Source organism: Suillus subaureus, assembly GCF_016647635.1.
Source record: "Suillus subaureus strain MN1 chromosome Unknown BJ212scaffold_6, whole genome shotgun sequence".
Taxonomy (NCBI): domain Eukaryota; kingdom Fungi; phylum Basidiomycota; class Agaricomycetes; order Boletales; family Suillaceae; genus Suillus; species Suillus subaureus.
The window spans coordinates 371064-397017 of record NW_024538562.1 but is presented as its reverse complement, the minus strand read 5'-3'; the positions used below and the strand labels follow the sequence as shown (position 1 = coordinate 397017).

The following is a 25954-nucleotide window of genomic DNA, read 5'->3' as shown; positions in this document are numbered from 1 at the left end:
CTATTGACTGTACGTTCTGCCTGTTTGTTTATTGTGACTGACATTACCATGCAATGTAAAAAACATACGATAACGCCTAGCTCCCTCAACATCATGACGTTATGCCCAAGTCCAACACCGTCAATGGCGCCCAGATCAGTGGCAGCGCTACCAGTGGTTGTTCAAGCTATCAGTAAGTTCGGGCGGACTCTGTCCACCTTCAAAGCGTTGGGGGGTTCTACCATAGAGGGTTTATGCAGTAGTACACCACCCACCGACGTTTCATAGTACGTGACTCTCGTCGTCAGTGTGTATTGCTGTAGAGCAGTGACAGATTTCGGGGGGTCAGTACTCAGTATCCGACCTTAATACCAGGTGGCCTCCTGGATGGTTGAGTATCTATGGTTTATAACATCGATGCGCACACCAAGTACAAGTTCCCGTATGCATACGATTCAATATAATGAGTCTCTATATACCCTGACTTACAGAATGTACATACACAAATTGCCATATAATACAAAATGCAGTGCAAGGTGTGACAAGAAAGTCCCAAAACCCAGCCAAGAAGTGCGATGTAAATAGTCCAAATCACCTTAAGATGCCATTAACTATATCACGACCGTCCAACCAGGAATCAGGGCCCATGGTAAGAGCAAGCTGCCCGACCAGCGTGCTTACTGCTTTACCCTTCGTCACGAAATCACGGTTCGTGCAAATGATCATGCTTTTCTTGCATCGTGTCAGCATGACATTCGTCCTGCGCGAGTTCTTCAAGAACCCTACACCTTGGGTACGGACTAGAGAGACGATTATGTGGTCTTCCTCGTTTCCTGCAGCGAGTGTCAGCCAGATCCTTCCAGCATGTCAAAGAAACTACTTGCCTTGGAAGGAGTCCACGTTGAAGCACTTGTCTTCCCACGGAAGCTTCGCTAATTCAAGTTGACGTTCGATCGTAGACCTCTGGCCATCATATGGAGTGAGGATCCTGTACTGCTTGCCCTGCTTGTTGTATATACGGGCGAGGTGGATAACCACAGATATTTCTTGCTGATTCTAATGCAAAAGACGTAAGGCAGGCATACCACGAGTATAAAGAGGAGAAGCGTACTATCCAACTCTTTCCCGATTTCTGCTCCTGCCCCCTTTTGATATCCAGGAAACGACATGCTGCTTTGCTAGCAATGTCGTGGACGGTCATCAACTTGTTACCATATACATGACGGGAAATGAAGGTCCCAATGACGAGTGGCATGCGGTCTGGATAATAAAGTTGAAACAACGAGGATGAAGTCGAGATACGAGCTTACACTGAGTATTTAAAAAGTGTGCCCGCTTTCGAAGGTGCGGGAACTCAAAAACACTTCGTAGCTGCCCAATGTCATCTTGGCCGAATGGTGCCACTGATATCCTAGTCAGTACAGGTCAACGATGGAATAACTACCCGGGTCTCACGTTGCTTGTCGTCACCGATGAACACCATTTTTTGGAGGCTGTGTTGGAAACGCTGAAGCAGCGGCAGGTAGTCTCCCACTTCGATTTGACTTGCTTCGTCAAATATTACGGTTTGAACCGGAACTTGACGAGTAAATTCTTCGATACGAGGATTGGACAGCATACTCAATGTACAAAGTATGACTCTTGTGTCGAGCAAAAGTCGGCTGACGGTCACGGCCCCACCACCGAACATGTCGGATCGTATAAAACAATGTTCCAGTCTCTCGTAGAGGTGTTCATGCCTGAGACACAAACTCAGTGTGACGGGGAGGTGAGAAAGGCGCGACATACCAGTCGTAATGGAAATCTTTCGATACAAGCAACTTAAAATCACGGAAGCCAACCTTGTCAAGCTTTTCTGCGATATTCTTGACGGCAACGTTGGACTGCGCCACAAGCCAAATCGTACGCTCCATAGGGCCAGTGTTGATCATACTGTTGACACTGGCCGCTATGACCGTTGTTTTGCCAGTGCCAGGAGGACCTTGAATAAGCAATACACGATCTTCCCCGTCCGCTTGCGAAATAATTCGCTCCACTGCATGATATTGCGAGGGGTTCAATTGACCGTTAGGATAGTAGACGAATGACGCGGTAAGAGCATGCAGAGGCGGCCATGGGACATTTAATGACGGCGCCCAGATACTACAGAAGAATGGATGTTCGGTCAATGTGATGGTGCCCTGAAGCGCCTTTAGCACTACAACTTCTCTTTCTGATTCAGCAGCCGTCAAGTCTTCTTTCCCGATGGTGGTCACGGAGAGGACCTTGCCCGAAGCATTTACAGCGCCTTTGACGTTGATATGAGCCTGTTTTCCGTCTATTCGCCCTGCGCGACCAGTGATTGTTGATCGCTGATCTCCGTTCAGTGTTTCGATGTGGATGACCTATAAGTGCAAACGTTTAAAGTTGGTGGCATGGCGTCCCATGAATTCACATACTTGAGTTTTAGACCTCATGATACGCGTACTGAAGCGAGTGCACTCGAGGTTGACATTGCCCTTCTTGGAGTTGAAGTCTGCTTTGACATTGTTGACGACTTTCGTTGGCTTCAAAGACTCCAAAATTTCAGCATCGCGAGAGATCTTGGTGAGGGCTTTCAGATGCTACATGATGAATTAGAAGGAGATGTCTATGACGTGACGAATACTACGTACTATATCTGGCATCGTGTCTGTGTCGATTCGAGATATAGCAGCAAATCTAAGCGTCATGTCATCAAGTGTGGCGGCGCGACATGCTGCCCAAGCCTGGAGCGCCACATCCTTGGATACTGCGTCCCCTTCTCTATGAGCGAACAGGGTTTTGACGTTGTCCTTCTGGAGTAAGACCTCGCCGCCCAAGGCATTCATGATTGCCTGGAGTGAGCGCCGATCACTGGTAGACACCGACAGGATGTCAACTGCGCCATTGATACGAAGCGAGAGGTCTAGGAAGAGTGCAAGTGCGATTCTGTCTATCCTGTATCCATAAAGTTTAATGCCAATGTTACAAAGAATTTGGTCTTGCATGAGCATGCGTCCTCGGGAAACCGGAGGTTGTTGTTCCTGGCCCTTCTTCTTCTTCTGCTGCTGCTGCTGTTGCTGATTCTGTTTATTCGCAGCAAAAAAGTGGATGACGAGCGCTCGGCTGGGTGTTGCAAATGCTAAAGAAGACAGAGAACAGTCAGGGCGATACGTGGCCGCCACACCAACGGAGGCGCCTGGAGCTGAGTTGATAAGACGCTGGAAGGCTAGAGAAGAAACATTGTTCTCGTCGACGTCTTCAACGGTTATGGGTCCATGATCAGTCTTATAAACATCCTGTTGCAGAGTGAAGAATGTGTGGGTCATGGACGCAAAAGATAGAGAGAGAAAGCGCACGAAGTCAACGCGCTGAAAGTGAGGATGTAGGAACGTGATACAAGGTCACAGCTATTTATTGCTGGATGAGCGTCTACTGTCAATGAATGGTAACGGCGTTTTACAGCAAGTCAGCGGTGAAAGGGGGAAGGGGAACCACGCATAGGCTGTGCTTGAAGAACAAAGCATAAATGGGTACTTTTGTGTGTCCAGTATCCCAGAGTAACTAGTTTTGCTTGAAATCCAACGCCTTTCAATCGCCTTTCAGCGTCTTGTATCCAACTTGTAGTTGCAAACAACATTGAGCTGAATTTGCGCGTAAGCAATTGAAGGCAGTGTGATAAGTCAATTCAATTTCAGGAAAACGCGGCCGGGTAATCGTGTCACAATTAGTGACCAAATTTAGCACAGCCACACCTGCTCTCTTCTTTTCCTCTCATGACAACTCCTGTAATTGTCGGTGTTGGAGCTATCACAGCTGCTCTCGTTGGTCGACATCTTCTGCGCAATGGTATTATTGGAAAGCGGGCAGCAGACCAGTGGGTCAAGGGTGGTTTTAAAGCGAAAATGGATCGCAAGGAGGCTATTGCAATCCTTGGGCTAAAGTTTGCACTTTCAGCACTATCTATCACCTAGTATCTGATGGCAGTGCTTTTTGCAGAGATGGCATAACACTGCGCAACAAGTTGAAAGATGCCCACCGTCACATCATGCTCGCAAACCACCCTGACCGTGGGGGTTCGCCATACATAGCGAGTAAAATCAACGAAGCTAAGGACCTGTTAGACAAGACAGATGGAAAGTCGAGATAACTTTCAATTCTCATTCGTTGGTTACTTATGGTACCGGTAAGTCGTTTCCATGCTCTTAAACTAGGAGAATTACTCAGATATCTCAAGTCTACTCTGTATTCCTATCCCATTTAATATATCCATCATAATGAATATCATCACTCATTCCTTTGGTCCTGGCTCGCTTATACTACGTGCCGTCCGATTCTGCTTCTCAGAGTTCCTTCACATATTTATCAAAATTCGAGACAGCATGCAACCCGCATGCTGACCGGCTTACTAAGCAGCACCTTTCATTCTGTGATAGTTGTCAACGACTTGCTTCAGTTCCAAAATCAGTCCTAAAAACGTCATGGACACATCAGAACTCGAGCCCTCAAAGCTCGGTACGAAAGAACAGTAGGCGTGTTCAACTTCTGTGCAAACTTGTGGGCCCCATCACTCATCGATAATCAGTTGGGATAACGTCTACGAGGAAGAATTGGAGAACTTCAGTGAAAATGGTGACGAGGGTGAAATATGGTGCGTATTAACACCACTTCCATTGCATCCGTATTTCTGGCGCCTAGGTTCGGCAAAAAGGCGATGAATGAGATGGTTAAGTGGGCGAATCAACACGCCCCTCCACACCCTGATATGTCAGTCCTTGAAGTTGGAAGTGGGAACGGTGCACTATTGTTCGCGCTAGCGGAGGGGCGTAGAGAGGCGTGTTATCCAGCACATCGACTCCTAGGAATTGATTATAGTGAAGGAGCTGTCCAGCTCGCTCAATCGGTGGCGCATTCTCGGAATCTTACGGCCATTACGTTTAGAGTGTGCGATTTCCTGCATGAGGACCCACCGTTGCTCGCAGATGATCAGAAAGCTAACCAGAATGGAGCTTGGGATCTTATCCTTGATAAAGGCACATACGATGCCATCGCGCTAATGGAGAAGGATGAGAATGGAAGGATTCCAGCAGAAGGTTATCCGATGCGTATCGCGAAGCTTTTGAATCCAGGCGGGCATTTTTTAATTACATGTGCGTATGCATTATGTCACTTGGCTTTGAAACTGAATAAGGGCCCTTTAATCACCCCAGCTTGTAACTTTACTGAATTGGAGTTGCAATCAAAGTTCATTACCGAAGAAACCGGCCTGCAGTACCAGTATGTGGCGTACATTTCGTAAAGAAACCACATGCTGATATTCTCGCCGAAGTTCTCGTATAGAGCACCCAACTATTTCATTCGGCGGGAGCATCGGGAGTGCATGTTCTAGTGCGGCATTTACGAAATTTGCGTAATCAAGCATTGTTATATTCTTCCATTCCAGTCTGTAGCGTCTCTTTTGCCACCGAGCTAGCCCAAGTCAAGAACCCATCCTCTCCTTTGAACGTATTAGACATGAAGAACACCAATCCAAGACCCAGGTTTTCGATCCTGGGCGTTTTCAAGAAGATCTCTTCGAGTGATCCACGGTTCCTCAGGGAAGATAGTCGCCGGAGTCGTTGCTGAGCATCGGTGACGTAACCTGGCTAGCGATAAACAGCTGTATGTATAACTCTTTCAAGAAACTGCGTGTCTGTGGCTTGAGCATCGTGAAATCCACGGGCTGTAAGATACTCGTTTCAGCAACTGCTTGCGCCAACTGCTCAGGCTCACCTTGAAGATCGTCAGCCTACAATCATCTTTAGCTATCCATCATGCGTATGCTTTGCCCACGTTCTTCATTCGCGAAGGCGACATAGATTTGACATCAAACCCTACATTGCTATCTTTCAGGCTCTTGATCACCTCTACCCCACCAACGCTACTTTCGCCCAAGTCCCAAAGAAAGTCCCATAAACAGAACTGCAATGTGACCTTGTACGAATGCTAACGCTGGGACAGGTTCTGACAGACAAGCGTGTGATACGGGTTATAAAATTTTTCCTGCGAAACTGGTTCAGCCAACGACGGCGATGCAAAATCCTATGGAATCACGTACATTTCCACAACAATGCAGGCTTACTCTGATGATCTCGCGTTGTTGTACTTCCGTGAGGCCGAGTTGCGCAAGTCGTTCGCAAGCGTCTAGATACTTCGACGAATATCTGTATTCATGCCCTTTTTCCTCACGAGCTTTAGAAGCGCGGCAGTGCTGACGTCATCCGTCTCCGGTTCCCCACTATGCTGGGGAACTTCGCGCGGCTGATCGGCCAGAGGATCTCCACCCCAAGCAGCCCCAATGAGCCACCACTTTCCTTTGCTTTCCGCCGAATGAAGATCCTCCAAAGATACCCGCAACGGCTCGTGCGCGAGAACTGCATCCACCTCAGCACCCTCCTAAATAACCCAACGGAGGAACGACATACCGTGCTTCTTTTTTCCCAACCCTGAGAGAAACTTCTTCATCCGCTCGACCGCATCGCCCCCCTGATGCTGTGTCGCAGCCGTCTTCTTGGTTTTATTGTTCTTCAGATTATTTAGGGTCTCGATCATGAAACGCGTGCGTGAACTGTGTTTTGCAGTGAGAATGCCGTAATAAAGATGATGAAGTGTGGTACCTCATAGTATCGGCTTGTCCGGTCTGTGCTAAAGTTACGATGTCCTTCAATGCCATGGGATCATCCTGTCGTAGTTGTTGGCCGGAACCTAGCACACGGTTAACATGCTACGAGAATAGATACTATCAAACTTACTTGGAAGAATTTCAGCAGAAGTTCTACCCGGAACTCAGATAGGTCTTTATCCAGAAGGCCGCGGATGTATCATAAACGAGAATGCATGAAATGACTTGAAAATTGTACAGCTCCGACAAAAGCACGATGAGGTTGGAATACTCTTTCCCTAGGTCTTCAGATACTTCCATTGAGTTGGCTGACTTTTCCTCCACCGAAGCGGGGTGTTCGTACGATGACACTACGTTCTGAACAAAATACGCGGCTGAGCGTATGATGTGCGTGCATCAGCTCAGGTGGTAGAAGCTCATTTCACAAGACACGTACCAAATGCAGTGCAGATCAATTTATGTAGGCTAGATATAAATGCGGTGCGCAGAACCACGTATGAGTCCAGAAGGGTTGAGTGAGATGATATGCCATCAATAACGATGCTCGTGAGGGTTGAGGTCTTGGGCGGTTGCAATGCTTTGTTCACACATTCTAATGCGAAACAAAATTAGTACAGGTCACGGCAATACAATAAGATACTACCTGTTTATCAGACCTTTCAGCTGGCGAGTGAGTTTGAGTTGTTCCTCTGTTTCATTTGTATCGCCATTGGCTTGTTTCCTCAATCCCGGTGGGATATAGCGTCCTGCGAAGCAAGATAGAATCCAACCCAACAATTATACATGTAGGAAAATTGACCAGCAGCTTTAGGTTGAGCATCGGAAGGTTCGCCTTGTTTCGTCTCTGTCATCTCATGGTCATCATCGTCCACCGAATTACCATTTCCTCCAACCTCAACGTGTCCTTCTTCCATCTTCCGTTTGGCTCAGTTAGCGCTATGTATGAAGTAGCCCGCCTTTATCTTTTGACGATCCGTTCGCTCTTGCTTTCGCGTATTCTTGCGTGATGTATGGGAACGACTAGTTTTATGTCGATGGGAGCTCTGTTCTGCATAAATCCTCACGACAGGCCCAAGAACGAATTTTGTATGAGCCTACCTGAGGCTATAAGCTGATTTGCTCAAATAAAGATTTGGGCAGGCTGATGCGTCTATGATCGCTCCTTGGCCGCACAGAATAGGAAGGTGATGGGATGGTTGTTTGCACTTGTTGAACAACACCTATTATTATCATTATTTATTATCATCATGCGGCGACATACAACGCCCAGCTCGCTCGACTCATCATGATGTTGTGCCCGGATTCAATATTCGTCAATGGCGCCCAGACCAGTACTAGTGGAAGCTAATAGTAGTTGGTATTCAAACCATTGGCTAGCTCTGTCCACCTTCTAAACGTTGGTGTCAATGGGTTAGGTTCTACCACAAAGGGCTTACTATCATGATGCAGTAGTACACTGCCCGACGTTTCGTGGTACATTATTCCTCTTCAGTGTATATTGCTGTGGAGCAGTGACAGACTCAGATTTTGTGTGATCAATACTCAGTACTCAGTGCCCGACCTTGACACCGAGATGGCGGCCTCCTGGAGGTTTGTCTGTCGTGTGTATCCTATAACATCGATGCGCACACCAAGTACAAGTTCCCATATGCATGTGGTTCAATATAACGAGTCTCTGTACTATGTAGGCGCTGACTTGTAGCATGTACATACATCAATTGCCATATAATACGAAATGCAGTGCAATATGCGACAAGAAAGTTGCAAAACCCAACCAAGAAGTGCGAGGTAAATAGTCCAAATCACCTTAAGATACCATTGACTATATCATGACTGTCCAACCAGGCATCAGGGTCCACGGTAAGGGCAAGCTGCCCGACTAGCGTGTCTGCTGCTTTACCCTTCGTCACGAAATCACGGTTCGTGCAAATGATCATGCTCATTTTGCATCGTGTCAGCATGACGTTCATCCTGCGCATGTTCGTCAAGAACCCTACACCCTGGGTGCGGACTAGAGAGACGATTATATGGTCTTCCTCGTTTCCTGCGGTGACCGTCAGTAAGATCCTCCCAGTACGTCAAGGGACTACTAGTACTTGCCTTGGAAGGAGTCCACGTTGAAGCACTTGTCTTCCCATGGAAGCTTCGCTGATTGAAGCTGCTTTTCTATGACAGACCTCTGACCATCATACGGAGTGATGATCCTGAACTGCTTGCCCTGCTTGTGATATATACGGGCGAGGTGGATAACCATGGACGTCTCTTGTTGGTTCTAATGCAAACAATGTGAGGCAGGCATATCACGATGGTCAGGAGGAGAAACGTACTGCCCAGCTCTTTCCCGATTTCTCCTCCTTGCCCTTTTTGACATCCAAGAAACGACATGCTGCCTTGTTAGTGATGTCGTGCACGGTCATCAACTTCTGATCGTATACATGGCGGGAAATGAAGCTGCCAATAACGAGCGGCATGCGGTCTGGATAATGAAGTTGAAATAACAAGGAGAATGAAGTTGAGATACGAGCTTACACTGGGTATCCAAAAAGTGTGCCTGCTCTCGAAGGTGCGGGAACTCAAAAATACTTCGTAGCTGCCCAATGTCATCTTGGCCGAATGGCGCCACTGGTATCTAAGTCAGTACAGGTCAACGATGGAATAACTACCCGGGTCTCACGTTGCTTGTCGTCACCGATGAACACCATTTTTTTGAGGCTGTGCTGGAAACGCTGAAGCAGCGGCAGGTATTCTCCCACTTCGATTTGACTTGCCTCGTCGAATATCACGGTGTGAACCGGGACTTGACGAGTAAAATCATCGATACGAGGATTGGACAGCATACTCAACGTGCAAAGTACGACTCTTGTAGGTTTGTTTGTGTGTTTGTCGAGCAAGTGCTGGCTAGCGGTAACAGCCCTGCCACCGAACATGTCGGATCGTATAAAACAATGTTCCAGTCTCTCGTAGAGGTGTTTATGCCTGAGACACAAAAACTCAGTATGACGGGGAGGTGAGAAAGGCGCGACATACCAGTCGTAATGGAAATCTTTCGATACAAGAAGCTTAAACTCACGGAAACCAACCTTGTCAAGCTTTTCTGCAATATTCTTGACGGCAACGTTGGAGTGTGCCACAAGCCAAATCGTACGCTCCATAGGGCCAGTGTTGATCATACTGTTGACACTGGCCGCTATGACCGTTGTTTTGCCAGTGCCAGGAGGGCCTTGAACAAGCAATACACGGTCCCTGTCCGCTTGCGAAATAATTCGTTCCACTGCTTCATACTGCGAGGGATTCAATTGACCGTCAGGATAGTGGACGAGCGACGCGGTGGGAGCATGCAGAGGCGGCCATGGGATGTTTAATGACGGCGCCCAGATACTACAGAAGAATGGATGTTCGGTCAACGTGATGGTGCCCTGAAGCGCCTTCAGTACTACATCTTCTCTGGCCGATTCAGCAGCCGTCAAGTCTTCTTTCCCGATGGTGGTCACGGAGAGGATTTTGCCCGAAGCATTTTTTACGCCTTGGACATTGATATGTGCCTGTTTTCCATCTATTCGCTCTGCGCGACCAGTGATCGTTGACCGCTTTTTCCCGTTCAGCATTTCGATTTGGATGACCTGTCAGTGCGAACGTTCAATGTTGGTGGCATGACGTTTCATGAATTTACATACTTGATTTTTAGACTTCATGATACGCGTACTGAAGCGAGTGCACTCGAGATCGACACTGCCCTTCTTGATGGAGTCTGCTTTGACATTGTTGACGACTTTCGTTGGCTTCAAAGACTCCAAAATTTCAGCATCACGAGAGGTCTTGGCGAGGGCGCTCAGATGCTATATTATGAATTAGGAGGAGTTCATGACGTGACAAAGATTACCTACTATATCTGGCATCGTGTCTGTGTCGATTCGAGATATAGCAGCAAATCTAAGCCTCATGTTATCAAATGCGGTAGCGCGACATGCTGCCCAAGCCTGGAGCGCCACATCCTTGGATGCTGCGTCCCGTTTTCTATGAGCGAACAGGGTTTTCACGTTGTCCTTCTTGAGTAACTCCTCGCCGCCTAAGGCGTTCGTAATTGCCTGGAGTGAGCGCCGATCACTGGTAGACACCGACAGGATGTCGATTGCGCCATTGATACGAAGCGATAAGTCTAGGAAGAGGGCAAGTGCGATTCTGTCTATCCTGTACCCATAGAGTTTAATGCCAACGTTACAGAGAATTTGGTCTTGTATGAGGATACGTCCTTGGGAAACAGGAGGCTGTTGTTCCTGGCCCTTCTTCTTCTTCTGCTGCGGATTCTGTTTCTTTGCAGCAAAGTGGACGATGAGCGCTCTGGTGAGCGTGGCAAATGCTAATGAGGAAAGAGAACAGTTGGAGCGATACGTGGCTGCCACCCCAACGGTGGCATCTTGAGCTGAGTTGATAAGACGCTGCAAGGCTGGAGAAGAAACATTATTCTCGTCGACGTCTTCAACGGTTATAGGCTCATGGTGGGCCTTATAAACGTTCTGTTGCAGAGTGACGGATGTGTAGGCCATGGATGTAAAAGATAGAGAGAGTACTTGGAAGCGTACGATGTTAATGCAACGAAAGTGAGGATGTAGGAATCGCCATCCAAGGTCACAGCTATTTATTGCTGAATGAACGTCTGCTGTCAATGAATGGCAACGGGGTTTTACAGTAAGTCAACAGTGAAAGAGGAACGGGGAACCACGCATGGGCTGTGCGTGAAATTTGAAGAACAAAGCACAAATTGATACTTTTGTGTGTCCAGTATCCCGGACTCCAGAGTAACTAGTTTTGCTTGAAATCCAATACCATTCAAACGCCTTTCAGCATCATTTTGCATCCAACTTGTAGGTGTAAACAATATTGGGCTGAATTTTGCGCGTAAGCAATTGAAGGTCTAGTGTGATAAATCAAGAAAACGCAGGTATTGTTCCTGACTTACGAGGGTTTTGATGGTGATCATAGATGATCGATCACCACTGAGTCATGAAGAATACGGCAACATTGTCTTTTGCGGAGTTGGAGTGTCTGCGTTTGTGAATAGTTCGTAGTTTGTATCCAGATGTAATCTAGATCACCGTGCTAATGAATCTCTGGAAGAAAGGGGAAGAGAACCTGGATGCGAACTTCGGAAATATGCGCAAGTCGCGCCTCGCAGGGGTGTTTTGGGTGCGGTTAGATTATAGGATAGAGTAGAGTACAGGTAAGAGATATTGTCGTACAATTAGCGTTTAAAAACACACCTTGGTATATCTGCGCGACGTGCCAGTGCTGTGAGCAAGGCTCAGTGATTGTGTCAGCGGACATGATATCATATGTAGGCAGACAGCATCTGGGATCGAGGATCACATACACGCTGCAAATCTTCACAGGAAGTCGACAGGAAGCTTCCTTAGTGAAGTCCTGATAAATATAGGTACCTCCTTTCCCTTGCCTTCCTCGGTGCCTGCCGGGCCTGCCCTAGTTCGCTGAGCTTCGGACTAGCGCTCCCTCTCATTTCTTCTGCACCCTTCCCAATTAGCTCCTGCATGCATCCACATCCCACATCCTGCATGCTGCAGTACTTTCCCCTTTCCCTTCAAATTGTAGCATCTCTTGACATCGTGCACCTGTTTCATTCTTCCTGCGGGGTGACCGTGATTTGTTAACCCTTGACGTTCACGTGCGGCAACAGCGAAAGCGAACAACGGCCTACCCTGAGCTCCCCTACTACCAATTTGGGTGGACAGACATGTCTTCGAACTGCGGAGGATGTGTTGAGTTTGATGAGTTTGGGCCGGAAATGAAGCAGAGAGGACCAAAACTAACCTGCGTAATCAAGCTCTTCCGACTTTGTGACTATTGCGTTTAATCATTACGATATTGTTGACGACAAAAACGTGGTTAATGGCAACTTGTTGTTAAGAAGGTCGTTTGCGAGTTTAATAATTCCAATTTGCATCTCCGTCATCTGTGGAGACAACACAAATGATAGGTCAATGGAGACTGCAGAAACTGGGTTAGTAAAGATCACATCCTTCAATGCCTTCGAGTTGATGTCAATGTCAGGATGAATCTCGAAGGCAACAGGTTGAGCAGGTATATCCATCGTAAAGAATATCATCGCTCGCTCCTTTTGTCCTGGCCCGCTACATCACCTGCTGTCTGATTCTGCTTCTTAGAGTTCATTCACATATTTATCAAAAGTTGAGACAGCCACCCTGTCCTGCATGCAACGGTTCTGCATGTCAAAGAAGCTGACCGGCATACTAAGTTGCGCCTTTCATTCTGTGACAGTTGTCAACGACTGGCTTCAATTCCAAAATCACTTCCAAAACCGTCATGGACACATCAGAGCTCGAGCCCTCGAAGGTACGGAAGAACAGTAGGCGTGTTCAACTCCTGTGCAAACTCGTGGGTCCCATCACTCATCGATAATCAGTGATGTAACCTGGCTAGCGATAAACAACCGTATGAACAACTCTTTCAAGAATGTGCGCGTCTGTGGCTTAAACATCGTGAAGTTCACAGGCTGTAAGGATCCTCGTTTCAGCAACTCCTTGCGTGAACTGCTCAGGCTCACCTTGAAGATCGTCAGCCTATGTACAACAATCATTAGCTATCCACTATGCGTATGCTTTGGCCACGTGCTCCATTCGTAAAGGCGACATGGGTTTGACATTCCTACATCGCTATCATCTTGTCGTGGTTGTTGGCCGGAACCTAGCACACGTTTATGATACATCCGCAGCCTTTTGGATGAAGACCTATCTGAGTTCTGGGTAGAACTTCTGCTGAAACTTCTTCGAAGTAAGTTTGATGGTATCTATTCTCAACGCATGTTAAACGAGAATGCACGAAATGACTTGAAAATTGTACAGCTTTGACAAAAGCACGATGAGGTTGGAACACTCTTTCCCTAGGTCTTCAGAGACTTCCCTTGAGTTGACTGACTTTTCCTCCACCGAAGCGAGGCGTTCGTACGAGGACATTGCGTTCTGAACGAAATACGCCGCTGAGCGTATGACGTGCGTGCATCAGCTCAGGTGATAGAAGTTCATTTCACAAGACACGTACCAAATGCAGTGCAGATCAATTTATGTAGGCTAGATATAAACGCGGTGCGCGGGACCACGTATGAGTCTAGAAGGGTTGGGTGAGATGATATGCCATCGATGATGAGGTTCGTGAGGGTTGAGGTCTCGGGTGATTGCAATACTTTGTTCAGACATTCTAATGCGAAACAAAATTAGTACAGGCCACGGTAATACAATAAGATACTACCTGTTTATCAGGCCTTTCAGCTGGCGAGTGAGTTTGAGTTGTTCCTCCGTTTCATTTGTATCGCCATTGGCTTGTTTCCTCAATCCCGGCGGGATATAGCGTCCTGCGAAGCAAGATAGAATCCAACCCAAAAATTATACATGTAGGAAAACTGACCAGCAGCTTTATGTTGAGCATCAGAAGGTTCGCCTTGTTTCGTCTCTGTCATCTCATGGTTATCATCGTCTACCGAATCACCATTTTCCCCAGTCTCAACGTGTCCTTCTTCATCTTCCGTTTGGCTCAGTTAGCGCTATGTATGAAGTAGCCCGCCTTTCTCTTTTGATGATCCGTTCACTCTTGCTGTCGCGCATTCATGCGTGATCCATGGAACGACCAGTTTTGTGTCGATGGGAGCTCTGCTCTGCATACATCATCATGACAGGCTTGATAACAAATTTTGTATGAGCCTACCTGAGGCTCGATTTGCTCAAATAAAGACTTGAGCAGGCTGAATCCTGATGTCATGCTTGCCAGCAGAAGAGTGACAGTGTTCTCCGGTGCTGCGGGTGCCAAATCTTTGTCAGCAAGCACATCAGCTAGCGTCGTGGAGTCAAGATTGATACTGGCAGCATCAAAAGCCTCGCCGTCAAAAGAATCCGCTTTTTTTGAGCCAATCTTCAGATATATCCTCGGGGTCAGTGACATCCAACTCTGAGTCGCTGTAGTCCAATCAGCGTTCGACCAGTCACCAAACAAACATTGACTTGACGTCGCATGAAGTTCCGCCAAAATAAGCAAGCTTAAATCCTAGTTCGAGCTCACTTCAAGCAGAAACAAGCTTGTAGACCTGGTATTTAAGCTTTTTAAGTGTATTTAATGCATACTTAATACAACCCCATACACCCACACGATTTTCAGTTATCCACGTTATCCACCTATGAATTTTGGCCTTGGGTTATCCACCGAGTTATCTACGTGGATAACTGGGTGGATATCTACATCAGTGGATAACCAGGTGGATTTCCACGGAACTATGGCCTTGGCCGCACACCTCCCACATACTAAAAACGGTAAGCTTAGATAATCGTCGGACTTTGGACTAAACCTTGCGGGGAGCGCAGCGCCGTTCAATACTCTGAGTAGCTACAGTATTACTTGCAAGTTCCCATATGCATGTGGTTCAATATAACGAGTCTCTGTACTACGTAGACGCTGACTTCATGTACATACGCAAATTGCCATATAATACAAAATGCAGTGCAAGATGCGACAAGAAAGTTTCAAAACTCAACCAACAAGTGCGAGGTAAATAATCCAAATCACCTTAAAATGCCATTGACTATATCACGACTGTCCAACCAGGAATCAGAGCCCATGGTAAGAGCAAGCTGCCCGACCAGCGTGCTTGCTACTTTACCCTTCGTCACGAAGTCACGGTTCGTGCAAATGATCATGCTTTTCTTGCATCGTGTCAGCATGACATTCGTCCTGCGCGAGTTCTTCAAGAACCCTACACCTTGGGTACGGACTAGAGAGACGATTATGTGGTCTTCCTCGTTTCCTGCGGCGAGTATCAGCCAGATCCTTCCAGCATGTTGAAGAAACTACTCGCCTTGGAAGAAGTTCACGTCGAAGCACTTGTCTGCCCACGGAAGATTCGCTAATTCAAGTTGACGTTCGATCGAAGACCTCTGACCATCATATGGAGTGAGGATCCTGTACTGCTTGCCCTGCTTGTTGTATATACGGGCGAGGTGGATAACCACAGACATCTCTTGTTGATTCTAATGCAAAAGACGTAAGGCAGGCATATCACGAGCGTGAAGAGGATAAGCATACTATCAAGCTCTTTCCCGATTTCATCTCCTGCCCCCTTTTGATGTCTAGGAAACGACATGCTGCTTTGCTAGCGATGTCGTGGACGGTCATCAACTTCTGATCGTATACATGACGGGAAATGAAGGTCCCCAATGACGAGTGGCATGCGGTCTTGATAATAAGGTTGAAACAACGAGGATGAAGTCGAGATACGAGCTTACACTGGGTATTCAAAAAGTGTGCCCGCTTTTGAAGGTGTGGGAACTCAAAAACACTTCGTAGCTCCCCAATGTCATCTTGGCCGAATGGCGCCACTGATATTCAAGTCAGTACAGGTCAACGATGGAATAACTACCCGGGTCTCACGTTGCTTGTCGTCACCGATGAACACCATTTTTTGGAGGCTGTGCTGGAAACGCTGAAGCAGCGGCAGGTAGTCTCCCTACTTCGATTTGACTTGCTTCGTCAAATATGACGGTTTGAACCGGAACTTGTACGAGTAAATTCTTCGATACGAGGATTGAACAGCATACTCAATGTACAAAGTATTACTCTTGTGTCGAGCAAAAGTCGGCTGATGGTCACAGCCCCGCCACCGAACATGTCGGATCGTATAAAACAATGTTCCAGTCTCTCGTAGAGGTGTTCATGCCTGAGACACAAAAACTCAGTATGATGGGGAGGTGAGGAAGGCTTGACACACCAGTCGTGATGGAAATCTTTGGATACAAGCAACTTAAAATCACGGAAGCCAACCTTGTCAAGCTTTTCCGCGATATTCTTGATGGCAACATTGGATTGCGCCACAAGCCAAATCGTACTCTCTATAGGGCCAGTGGTGATCATACTGTTGACACTGGCCGCTATGACTGTTGTTTTACCAGTGCCAGGAGGACCTTGAATAAGCAATACACGGTCCCTGTCGGCTTGCGAAATAATTCGTTCCACTGCTTCATACTGCGAGGAGTTCAATTGACCGTCAGGATAGTGGACGAGCGAAGCCGTGGGAGCATACACAGGTGGCCATGGGATGTTTAATGACGGCGCCCAGATACTACAGAAGAATGGATGTTCGGTCAACGTGATGGTGCCCTGAAGAGCCTTCAGCACTACATCTTCTCTGACTGATTTGATATTGTTGGCGACTTTCGTTGGCTTCAAAGACTCCAAAATTTCAGCATCGTGAGAGATCTTGGCGAGGGCTTTCAAATGCTACATTATGAATTAGAAGGAGATGTCTATGACGTGACGAATACTACGTACTATATCTGGCATCGTGTCTGTGTCAATTCGAGATATAGCAGCAAATCTAAGCGTCATGTCATCAAGTGTGGCGGCGCGACATGCTGCCCAAGCCTGGAGCGCCACATCCTTGGGTGCTGTGTCCCCTTCTCTATGAGCGAACAGGGTTTTCACGTTGTCCTTCTGGAGTGAGACCTCGCCGCCCAAGGCATTCATGATTGCCTGGAGTGAGCGCCGATCGCTGGTAGACACTGACAGGACGTCGACTGCGCCATTGATACGAAGCGAGAGGTCTAGGAAGAGTGCAAGTGCAATTCTGTCTATCCTGTACCCATAGAGTTTAATGCCAATGTTACAGAGAATTTGGTCTTGTATGAGGATGCGTCCTCGAGAAACAGGAGGTTGTTGTTCCTGGCCCTTCTTCTTCTTCTGCTGCTGCTTATTCTGTTCGTTTGCAGCAAAAAAGTGGATGACGAGCGCTCTGCTGAGTGTTGCAAATGCTAAAGACGAAAGAGAACAGTCAGGGCGATACGTGGCCGCCACACCAACGGAGGCGCCTGGAGCTGAGTTGATAAGACGCCGCAAGGCTGGAGAAGAAACATTGTTCTCGTCGACGTCTTCAACGGTTATAGGCTCATGATCGGCCTTATAAACGTTCTGTTGCAGAGTGACGGATGTGGGTGTCATGGATGTAAGAGATAGAGAAGAACTTGAAAGCGCACGATGTCAATGCGACGAAAGTGAGGATGTAGGAACCACCATCCAAGGTCACAGCTATTTATTGCTGGATGAGCGTCTACTGTCAATGGATGATAACGGGGTTTTACACCAAGTCAGCAGTGAAAGGGGGACGAGGAACCACACATGGGCTGTGCGTGAAGTTTGAAGAACAAAACACAAATTGATACTTTTGTGTGTCCAGTATTTCAAGAAAACGCGGGTATCGTCCCTAACTAGTCGACTCGTCGAGCAGAGTTTTGACGGTGATTATAGATGATCGATCACCGGACCACCCAGTCATGAAGAATACGGCATATCTTTTTCGAAGTTGGAATATCTGCGTTTGTGAATAATTTGTAGTTTGCACCTAGGTGTAATCCAGATCACAGTCTGCGTGCTAATAGATCTCTGGAGGAAAGGGGAGGAAGAGAACCTGGATCGGCGAACTTCGGAAATATGCGGAAGTCGCGCCTCGCAGGCGTGCGGACAGACTATCATATGACAGATAGAGTAGAGTCACGTACATGTAGTGTATGTTACGAGAAAAATCAACACATCAGTCCAAAACCAAAGGTCCGAGGCCAGTGAACTGCGAGGAGGCTATGAAGACCACCCCAAACAGCTCGTGTCGCAGGTAAAACAGCAGGCATTGATTCCATGATTTTTATTTGCATTCGATGTACAGTTTGTAGCTATAGACTATTTATTACTACAACATATGGGTGGCTTAATGCAGAAGCTGACTACCTTCACATCACTACTTACTATAGGCTTTACCCAATGCTGGTATGAGACACCGAGGATCAAGCATATGTGTCGTACAGGGCACTGGGTATCACATCTAAAAAGAGGCGGAAGAAAGAGATTGGAAAGAGATATTGAAATACTTGGCGAAAGGTCCTTGGTATCTGCGCGACGTGCTGCGTCACATGTCGAGCAAGGCTGATTACTGTGATATGTACAAGGCCAGGGATTGTAGAACACGAGTTATGCATACTTGCCTGGGATCGAGGATCCCGAACCCCACAGAGTATGCATACACGCTGTTGCCAAAGAAATTGATAGGAAACTTCCTGACTTGGTTATTGAGAATAATTACAGGAGCCTCCTTCTTTCCCTGACCTTCTTCGGTACCTGGCAGCCTAGTTCACTGATCTTCCTAGCGCACCCTCTCATTAATCCTTCTACACCCTCCCCAATTGGCTCCTACATGCATCCACATCCTACATCCCGCAGGCTGCAGCACTTTGGAAGTTCCCCTTTCCCTTCAAATTGTAGTATGTCTCTTGACATCGTGCATCTGTTCCAGCATCTTCCGGGGTGTTTTGCTAACCCTTGACGCTCACGTGCGGCGACAGCGAAAGCAGAAGCGGACAGCGGGCTACTCTGAGCTTCCCTACTACCAATCTGGGTGGGCAGACATGTCTTTGAACTGCGGAGGACGTGTTGAGTTTGGTGTTGCGGCAGTTTGGGCTGGAAAAGAAGCACAGCTGGGCTTGGTAGGACCAAAACTAACCTACGTAAACAAACTCGAACTTATGGTATTGTTAACAACAACAAAAACGCGGTTAATGCAACTTGTTGTGAAGAAGCTCGTCCGCGAGTCTAATAATTTCAATTTGCATCTCCGTCATCGATTGTCATCATAGCAGCCTGCGGAGACAACACAAAGATAGGTCAATGGAGACTGCAGAAACTGGGTTAGTGAAGACCATATCCTTCAATGCCTTCGAGTTGATGTCAATGTCAGGATGAATCTCGAAGGCAACAGGTTGAGCAGGTATATATCCATCATAGTGAATATCATCACTCGCTCCTTTGGTCCTGGCCCGCTATACTACCTGCCGTCTGATTCTGCTTCTTAGAGTTCCTTCACATATTTATCAAAAATTGAGACAGTCACCCTGTCCTGCATGTGAAGGAAGCTGAGCGGCTTACGAAGTTGCGCCTTTCATTCTGTGACAGTTGTCAACGACTGGCTTCAATTCCAAGATCACTTCCAAAACCGTCATGGACACATCAGAGCTCGAGCCCTGAAAGGTACAGAAGAGCGGTAGACGTGTACAATTTCTGTACAAACTTGTGGGTCCCATCACTCATCGATAATCAGTTGGGAAAACGTTTACGAATCAGTGAAAACGGTGACGAGGGTGAAATATGGTGCGTATTCCTGTCACTTCTATTGCATCCATACTTCTGGCGCCTAGGTTCGGTAAAGGAGCGATGAATGAGATTGTCAAGTGGGTTAATCAACACGCCCCTCCACGCCCTGATATGTCGGTCCTTGGAGTGGAAACGGTGCACTATTATTCGCGCTTGCGGAGGGGCGTAGAGAAGCGTGTTATCCATGACACTGCCTCCTAGGGATTGATTATAGTGAACTTCGGAGTTGTCCAGCTCGCTCAACCGGTGGCGCACTCTCGGAATCTCACAGCTATTACGTTTAGAGTGTGCATGAGGACCCACCATTGCTCGCAGATGATCAGACAGCTAACCAGAACGGAGCTTCAAGTGTCTTATCCTTGATAAAGGCACATACGATGCCATCGCGCTGATGGAGAAGGATGAGAATGGAGGGATCCCAGCAGAAGGTTATCCGATGCGTATCGCGAAGCTCTTGAACCTAGAGGCATTTTCTAATTACATGTGCGTATGTACGTATCATGCCACTTGGCTGTGAAACTGAATAAGGACCCTTTAATCACCCCAGCTTGTAACTTTACCAAAGTGGAGTTACAATCAAGGTTCATTACCGAAGAAACCGGCCTGCAGTACCAGTATGTGATGCACGTTTCATAAAGAAACCACATGCTGATGCTCCCGAAGTTCTCGTATAGAGTACCCAGCTATTTCATTCGGCGGGAGCATCGGGAGTGCATGTTCTGGTGTGGCATTTACGAAATTTGCGTAATTAAGCATTGCTATATTCTGGGAATATGATCCATCCCAGTCTGCACCGTCTCTTTCGCTATTGAGCTAGCCCAAGTCAAGAACCCATCCTCTCCTTTGAACGTATTAGACATAAAGAATATCAATCCAAGACCCAGGTTCTCGATCCTGGATGTTTTCAAGAAGATCTCTTCGAGTGATCCACGGTTCCTCATGGAAGGATAGTCGCCGGAGTCGGTGCTAAGCATCGGTGATGTAACCTGGCTAGCGATAAACAGCTGTATGAATAACTCTTTCAAGAAACTGCGTGTCTGTGGCTTGAGCATCGTGAAATCCACGGGCTGTAAGATACTCGTTTCAGCAACTGCTTGCGCCAACTGCTCAGGCTCACCTTGAAGATCGTCAGCGTACAGCAATCTTTGGCTATCCACCATGCGTATGCTTTGGCCACGTTCTTCATTCGCGAAGGCGACATGGATTTGACATCAAACCCTACATCACTATCTTTCAGGCTCTTGATCACCTCTACCCCACCAACGCTACTTTCGCCCAAGTCCCGAAGAAAGTCCCATAAACAGAACTGCAATGTGATCTTGTACGAATGCGAACGCTGGGACAGGTGCTGACAGACAAGCGTGTAATACGGGTTATAAGATTTTTCCTGCGAAATTGGTTCAACCAACGACGACCATGCAAAATCCTATGGAATCACGTACATTTCCACAACAATGCAAGTTTACTCTGATGATCTCGCGTTGTTGTACTTCCGTGAGGCCGAGTTGCGCAAGTCGTTCGCAAGCGTCTAGATAATCCTACGAACAGAAAATGAGATTTGATAGCAGGGATATGATATCGACACCTACGTCACTGCTCATGAGCACCACAAAAACACTTCGACGAATATCTGTATTCATGCCCTGTTTCCTTGCGAGCTTTAGAAGCGCGGCAGTGCTGGACGTCATCCGTCTCCGGTTCCCCACTATGCTGGGGAACTTCGCGCGGCTGATCGGCCAGAGGATCTCCACCCCAAGCAGCCCCAATGAGCCACCACTTTCCTTTGCTTTCCGCCGAATGAAGATCCTCCAAAGATACCCGTAATGGTTCGTGCGCGAGAACTGCATACGCCTCAGCACCATCCTAAATAACCCAACGGAGGAGCGACATACCGTGCTTCTTTTTTCCCAACCCTGAGAGAAACTTCTTCATCCGCTCGACCGCATCGCCCCCCTGATGCTGTGTCGCAGCTGTCTTCTTGATTTTATTGCTCTTCAGGTTATTTAGGTCTCGGTCATGAAACGCGTGCGTGAACTGTGATTCACAGTGAGAAGATTGTAATAAAGATGACGAAGTGTGGTACCTCATCGCATCGGCTTGTCCGGTGGCCCGAGACTGTGCTAAAGTTACGATGTCCTTCAATGCCATGGGGTCATCCTGTCGTAGTTGTTGGCCGGAACCTAGTACACAGTTAACATGCGACGAGAATAAATACTATCAAACTTACTTCGAAGAAGTTTCAGCAGAAGTTCTACCCGGAACTCAGATAGGTCTTTATCCAGAAGGCCACGGATGATATCATAAACGAGAATGCATGAAATGACTTGAAAATTGTACAGCTCCGACAAAAGCACGATGAGGTTGGAACACTCTTTCCCTAGGTCTTCAGAGACTTCCGTTGAGTTGGCCGACTTTTCCTCCACCGAAGCGAGGTGTTGTTCGTACGATGACACTACATTCTGAACAAAATACGCGGCTGAGCGTATAACGTGCCTGCATCAGCTCAGGTGGTAGAAGCTCATTTCACAAGACACGTACCAAACGCAGTGCCGATCAATTTATGTAGGCTAGATATAAACGCGGCGTGCAGAACCACGTACGAGTCCAGAAGAGTTGAGTGAGATGATATACCATCAATGATGAGGTTCGTGAGGGTTAAGGTGACATCTGAGGGGGAAAATATGCACCACGTTCAGTGCAGACAAAATAAGCACGAACCATGTCGGCGGTGGTTGCGATATACATCTTCGATACTATCTAGGATGGTTGCAATGTTTTGTTCAGACATTCTAAGGCGAGACAAAATCAGTACAGACCACGATGATACAATAACTGATATTACCTGTTTATCGAACCTTTCAGCTGGCGAGTGAGTTTGAGTTGTTCCTCTGTTTCATTTGTATCGCCATTGGCTTGTTTCCTCAATCCTGGTGGGATATAGCGTCCTGTGAAGCAAGATGGAATCCAACGCAAAAATTATACATGCAGGAAAACTTACCACCAGCTTTAGGTTGAGCGTCAGAAGGCTCCCCTTCTTTCGCCTCTGTCATCTCATGGTCATTATCGACCACCGAATAATCATTTCCCTCAGCCTCACTCCCATCGTTCTTGCTGAGCTCGCCAAAGCCACCCCACTCCTCATCTTCCCAAGATCCGTCACTTTGGTCTTCTGCAGATGTTGATTGATCCTCATCTTCCACTTCGTCATCCAAATCCGAGTCCTGTGTGGACTCAGACACGACACAACACGTGGCTGCAAAGCAGACTTACTGGTATTCCAGTCATGACGTTTTCCGTAAAGTCAAACAGATCTGTAGAAGAACTGTGAGATACGTTCTCCAGTAAAAGATGCAATAAAGTATACCTCCTAGTCCATCCATGTCATCATCCTTACGACGTGAACCACCTCCAGCATACCCCAGCTTTGATTCAAGGTAGGCGATATATGCATCTTCGTCCTCTTCTTCGCGACTTCGAGGGCCCGTAGATGCAACTTTACGGGGTTTAGCAGCCGACTTATTTACGAGTCTCTCTAGCGCAGTGGTTTTGAGTTTTTGCTTCTGCACAGACTCGGTGGTGGTGTGCGGTTCCTCAGGTCTAAGATGTGGTAATACCTTGGTGGTGGCCACATTATGAGACTTTGAGGCAAGTGGTCGAGAAACTGACTCTTGTGCCGTCTTCATACGCTTTCTCTGCGGCGAATTAACGTGTTCTTCTTCTATCTTCCGTTTTGCTGAGTGAGCGTTATGTATGAAGTGATCCGCCTTTCTCTTTTTACGATCTGTTCGCTCTTGCTTTCGCGCATCCTTGCGTGATGCATGGGAACGACCACTGTTGTGTTGATGAGAGCTCGGTTCTGCATACATTGTCAGGACAGGCTCGGAAACAAGTTCGGTGTCAGCTTACCTGAAGCATTGACCTGCTCGAGTAGAGACTTGGGCAGGCTGATGCCATGCTGGCGTCTCTGATCACCCCCTTGCCGCATTAGATGTGAAGGAGTTTTTGAGGTGTCATAGTACTGAATAGGAAGGTGATCGAATGGTTGTCTGCAGCAACACCTTCAGGATCAAATACGGATAAACAATATCCAAAGTGATCTACTACGAAGTACCTTAGTAACGTCGACGTCTATGAAGTAAGTAAGTATAAGTACAGAGAAAGTACAACAGCGGTGCATGGTATGGATGGATGAGGGGAATTATGCAAAGTACATAGATATAGCAAACATTGTTAGTAAGAAAAGAGACATCATCGCGGGTCAATAACTTCTACAACAGATTCAAGAACTACCTTGGGTCGCAATAGTATACGCCGGTCTATGCTTTCTTCTGGTGCCAGCGCGTCGCTCATTGCTTTGCTCGTCGAGCACCGTAGGCCTAATTCCGTTGTGCACAGAACAACGCCGTCCGACGATCCATAGTCTTCAAACGCATCCATCATTTCCTGCCCGTCAAACGGCTGGCCGCTATCCGCAGCGATAACCTCGAAGTTCGCCGACATGATCTCCTCCTTCGTCACTTGTGCTAGCCTGCAAGCGGCCTTCGAGATACGTTTGACTTGGGCCCCGAAGCGTGCACGGAAGTTCTCGCGCGAAGCCGGATTGGGCTGCGGATTGGTGCTGCCAGAGATGAGGAAAATGTCTAGCGACCAGCGGAAAATCGTTTCCGTCATCTCATTGATTGCGTATTCATTAAGTTCGGGGTGGAGCTCGTGGATGTGTTTATGGGTCAGTGCTCTCCATCGTGACGAGGTTGGCTGAGGTTCTGAGGCGGTATGAGTAAATTGCGGGTAACAAAACGTTTTAGGAACCCACCTGAGTGGAACATGTGGGTATAAATCTGGGTCAGGGTGATGTTCGCCTTGGATTGGTAACCGATGCAAAATGACGATAGTGCTCTAGATATGCAGTACGAGATGCAACCCTGGAGAGCTAGCTGGACAAGCATAGGATCCTGGGAGTGATCCCGAGTTGCCAATAAGCGACTCAGGGCAGCACCCAACCTCGTGGCAACTTCGGAGGAAGCTTGCGTAACCTTGGCTGAGTTAGGGCGCTGCTTTGAGAACGTGCAAAGTTCTGTGGCAGATGCTGCAAACTGGAGAATTTCAGAGTTGAGATCTTGCACGGCTTGTATGACCTGCGCTCCAGACCACAAATCAATCTTATTCAGGAAGGTCTCTAAGCTGCGAGACCGGGCTCGCTCTTCCTCGGACACGGTAGACATGTTATCCAAGTTGCTACCATTGCGGCTATGATTGCCGTTGGCCTGCGATAAGGTATCGCCATGGATCTCTGACCAGTCAGCGCTCAGTCGGATCTGCAAAGACTGGGATGAGTCTGATCGCTGATGTGCGGGATCACGGCTTCGTCGACGATCGATGTGAGTGGAAGGGCAATGACGCTCGGGAGAGCGCCTTTCGCGCTCCTTGAGCACCTGAATCTCCTGGTCTCTGACCTTCAAAAGGTCTCTCGTTTCTTTGAGGGTCTTCTCGAGGGTTTTACACCTCTCCTCCCAGCGAGCGACTTCTGCTTGGGTTCTGGAGAGTTCGTATTTTGTAGCATCGTGTTCGCGGCGCATTGAATAAAGAGTAGAAGCTGCAGCAGATGCGCCAAAAGAGGGATCACAAGAAGACGGATTGTGAGAGTTGGTGCGTTCGGCAGCATCCAACCTGTCACGTAATGAAGCAGACTCCTCGTCTGTGGAAAGGTTTCTCGGCGTCGGGTCTCTCGGCGTCAACGGAAAAGATGAGTCAGAGACAGAGACAGAGTCTTCAGCGCTGAAAGCACTGAAAGAAAAGGAAGGATTAAGCGAGGCAAAGAATTCGAAGGTTGATTGGTAGAGGTCTTTGAGATTCAAGTTAGCGATAGGGAGCATGGCGACTGAACGGACAACCAAACAACCGTATCAGCGCGTTGCTTCAGCCCTAATCACTGACTCGATTTTATGATCTATGTGTTAGCGAAACTTTATGGGAGATCATATGAGGTAGATATAACCACTGACAAGTGCCAGGCTTTGCCACAGTTCCAACCAAAATCCTGGCAAGGATTCCCTCCTTGGGCAATCTCTGCGGTACAAGCAAGTCCCAAGCCCTATTTCCAGCGCAGCACGA

The 25954-nt window shown here is 47.5% G+C and overlaps 11 protein-coding genes across 11 annotated transcripts; 3 read left to right on the top strand and 8 right to left on the bottom strand.

Annotated features, from left to right (window-relative positions):
- Positions 1-570: 570 nt before the first annotated feature.
- On the bottom strand, positions 571-3311 carry BJ212DRAFT_1264888 (P-loop containing nucleoside triphosphate hydrolase protein; the record flags this gene model as incomplete). Its single annotated transcript, XM_041330448.1, has 7 exons — positions 571-835; positions 860-1035; positions 1091-1239; positions 1435-1718; positions 1768-2363; positions 2418-2582; positions 2634-3311. Coding segments are annotated over 7 exons (2313 nt in total), but the record flags the coding sequence as incomplete, so codon positions are not given.
- A 412-nt stretch (positions 3312-3723) lies between these two features.
- On the top strand, positions 3724-4347 carry BJ212DRAFT_1332819 (uncharacterized protein). The gene is made up of 3 exons (XM_041334820.1): positions 3724-3922; positions 3979-4165; positions 4217-4347. The coding sequence occupies exons 1-2, from the start codon at positions 3756-3758 to the stop codon at positions 4127-4129; spliced, it is 318 nt and encodes a 105-aa protein (XP_041196406.1). The 5' UTR covers positions 3724-3755; the 3' UTR covers positions 4130-4165; positions 4217-4347.
- Positions 4348-4460: 113 nt separating this feature from the next.
- BJ212DRAFT_1445194 (S-adenosyl-L-methionine-dependent methyltransferase) lies at positions 4461-5393 on the top strand (the record flags this gene model as incomplete). The annotated part of the gene is made up of 5 exons (XM_041338069.1): positions 4461-4507; positions 4565-4630; positions 4678-5129; positions 5190-5256; positions 5309-5393. 5 exons carry the CDS (start codon positions 4461-4463, stop codon positions 5391-5393), a joined length of 717 nt encoding a protein of 238 aa, XP_041196405.1.
- Positions 5394-5964: 571 nt separating this feature from the next.
- Positions 5965-7554, bottom strand: BJ212DRAFT_1297010 (uncharacterized protein; the record flags this gene model as incomplete). The annotated part of the gene is made up of 10 exons (XM_041332526.1): positions 5965-6060; positions 6101-6169; positions 6208-6392; positions 6444-6586; positions 6636-6742; positions 6771-6803; positions 6866-7014; positions 7077-7232; positions 7297-7386; positions 7440-7554. The coding sequence occupies 10 exons, from the start codon at positions 7552-7554 to the stop codon at positions 5965-5967; spliced, it is 1143 nt and encodes a 380-aa protein (XP_041196404.1).
- An 837-nt stretch (positions 7555-8391) lies between these two features.
- On the bottom strand, positions 8392-9852 carry BJ212DRAFT_1456955 (AAA domain-containing protein). The gene is made up of 6 exons (XM_041338872.1): positions 9668-9852; positions 9315-9616; positions 9170-9262; positions 8968-9116; positions 8741-8912; positions 8392-8684 (listed from the first exon to the last, which is right to left on the bottom strand). Exons 1-6 carry the CDS (start codon positions 9808-9810, stop codon positions 8443-8445), a joined length of 1101 nt encoding a protein of 366 aa, XP_041196403.1. The 5' UTR covers positions 9811-9852; the 3' UTR covers positions 8392-8442.
- BJ212DRAFT_1203569 (uncharacterized protein) lies at positions 9799-11190 on the bottom strand (the record flags this gene model as incomplete). The annotated part of the gene is made up of 3 exons (XM_041329117.1): positions 9799-10260; positions 10315-10476; positions 10525-11190. Coding segments are annotated over 3 exons (1290 nt in total), but the record flags the coding sequence as incomplete, so codon positions are not given.
- A 2517-nt stretch (positions 11191-13707) lies between these two features.
- Positions 13708-14180, bottom strand: BJ212DRAFT_1332776 (uncharacterized protein; the record flags this gene model as incomplete). Its single annotated transcript, XM_041334819.1, has 3 exons — positions 13708-13867; positions 13919-14021; positions 14075-14180. Coding segments are annotated over 3 exons (336 nt in total), but the record flags the coding sequence as incomplete, so codon positions are not given.
- A 940-nt stretch (positions 14181-15120) lies between these two features.
- Positions 15121-17647, bottom strand: BJ212DRAFT_1332765 (P-loop containing nucleoside triphosphate hydrolase protein; the record flags this gene model as incomplete). Its single annotated transcript, XM_041334818.1, has 9 exons — positions 15121-15461; positions 15513-15684; positions 15740-15889; positions 15932-16032; positions 16085-16136; positions 16165-16178; positions 16216-16370; positions 16422-16930; positions 16982-17647. The coding sequence occupies 9 exons, from the start codon at positions 17645-17647 to the stop codon at positions 15220-15222; spliced, it is 2061 nt and encodes a 686-aa protein (XP_041196400.1). The 3' UTR covers positions 15121-15219.
- Positions 17648-20195: 2548 nt separating this feature from the next.
- On the top strand, positions 20196-20591 carry BJ212DRAFT_1265211 (uncharacterized protein; the record flags this gene model as incomplete). Its single annotated transcript, XM_041330469.1, has 3 exons — positions 20196-20334; positions 20391-20457; positions 20507-20591. Coding segments are annotated over 3 exons (291 nt in total), but the record flags the coding sequence as incomplete, so codon positions are not given.
- A 10-nt stretch (positions 20592-20601) lies between these two features.
- On the bottom strand, positions 20602-23709 carry BJ212DRAFT_1445192 (uncharacterized protein; the record flags this gene model as incomplete). The annotated part of the gene is made up of 13 exons (XM_041338068.1): positions 20602-20910; positions 20961-21230; positions 21286-21381; positions 21433-21501; positions 21563-21684; positions 21736-22023; positions 22071-22319; positions 22382-22510; positions 22562-22632; positions 22686-22788; positions 22842-23096; positions 23208-23440; positions 23510-23709. The coding sequence occupies 13 exons, from the start codon at positions 23707-23709 to the stop codon at positions 20602-20604; spliced, it is 2394 nt and encodes a 797-aa protein (XP_041196398.1).
- A 250-nt stretch (positions 23710-23959) lies between these two features.
- On the bottom strand, positions 23960-25887 carry BJ212DRAFT_913146 (uncharacterized protein). The gene is made up of 3 exons (XM_041344332.1): positions 25846-25887; positions 24657-25790; positions 23960-24606 (listed from the first exon to the last, which is right to left on the bottom strand). Exons 2-3 carry the CDS (start codon positions 25714-25716, stop codon positions 24092-24094), a joined length of 1575 nt encoding a protein of 524 aa, XP_041196397.1. The 5' UTR covers positions 25717-25790; positions 25846-25887; the 3' UTR covers positions 23960-24091.
- Positions 25888-25954: the final 67 nt, after the last annotated feature.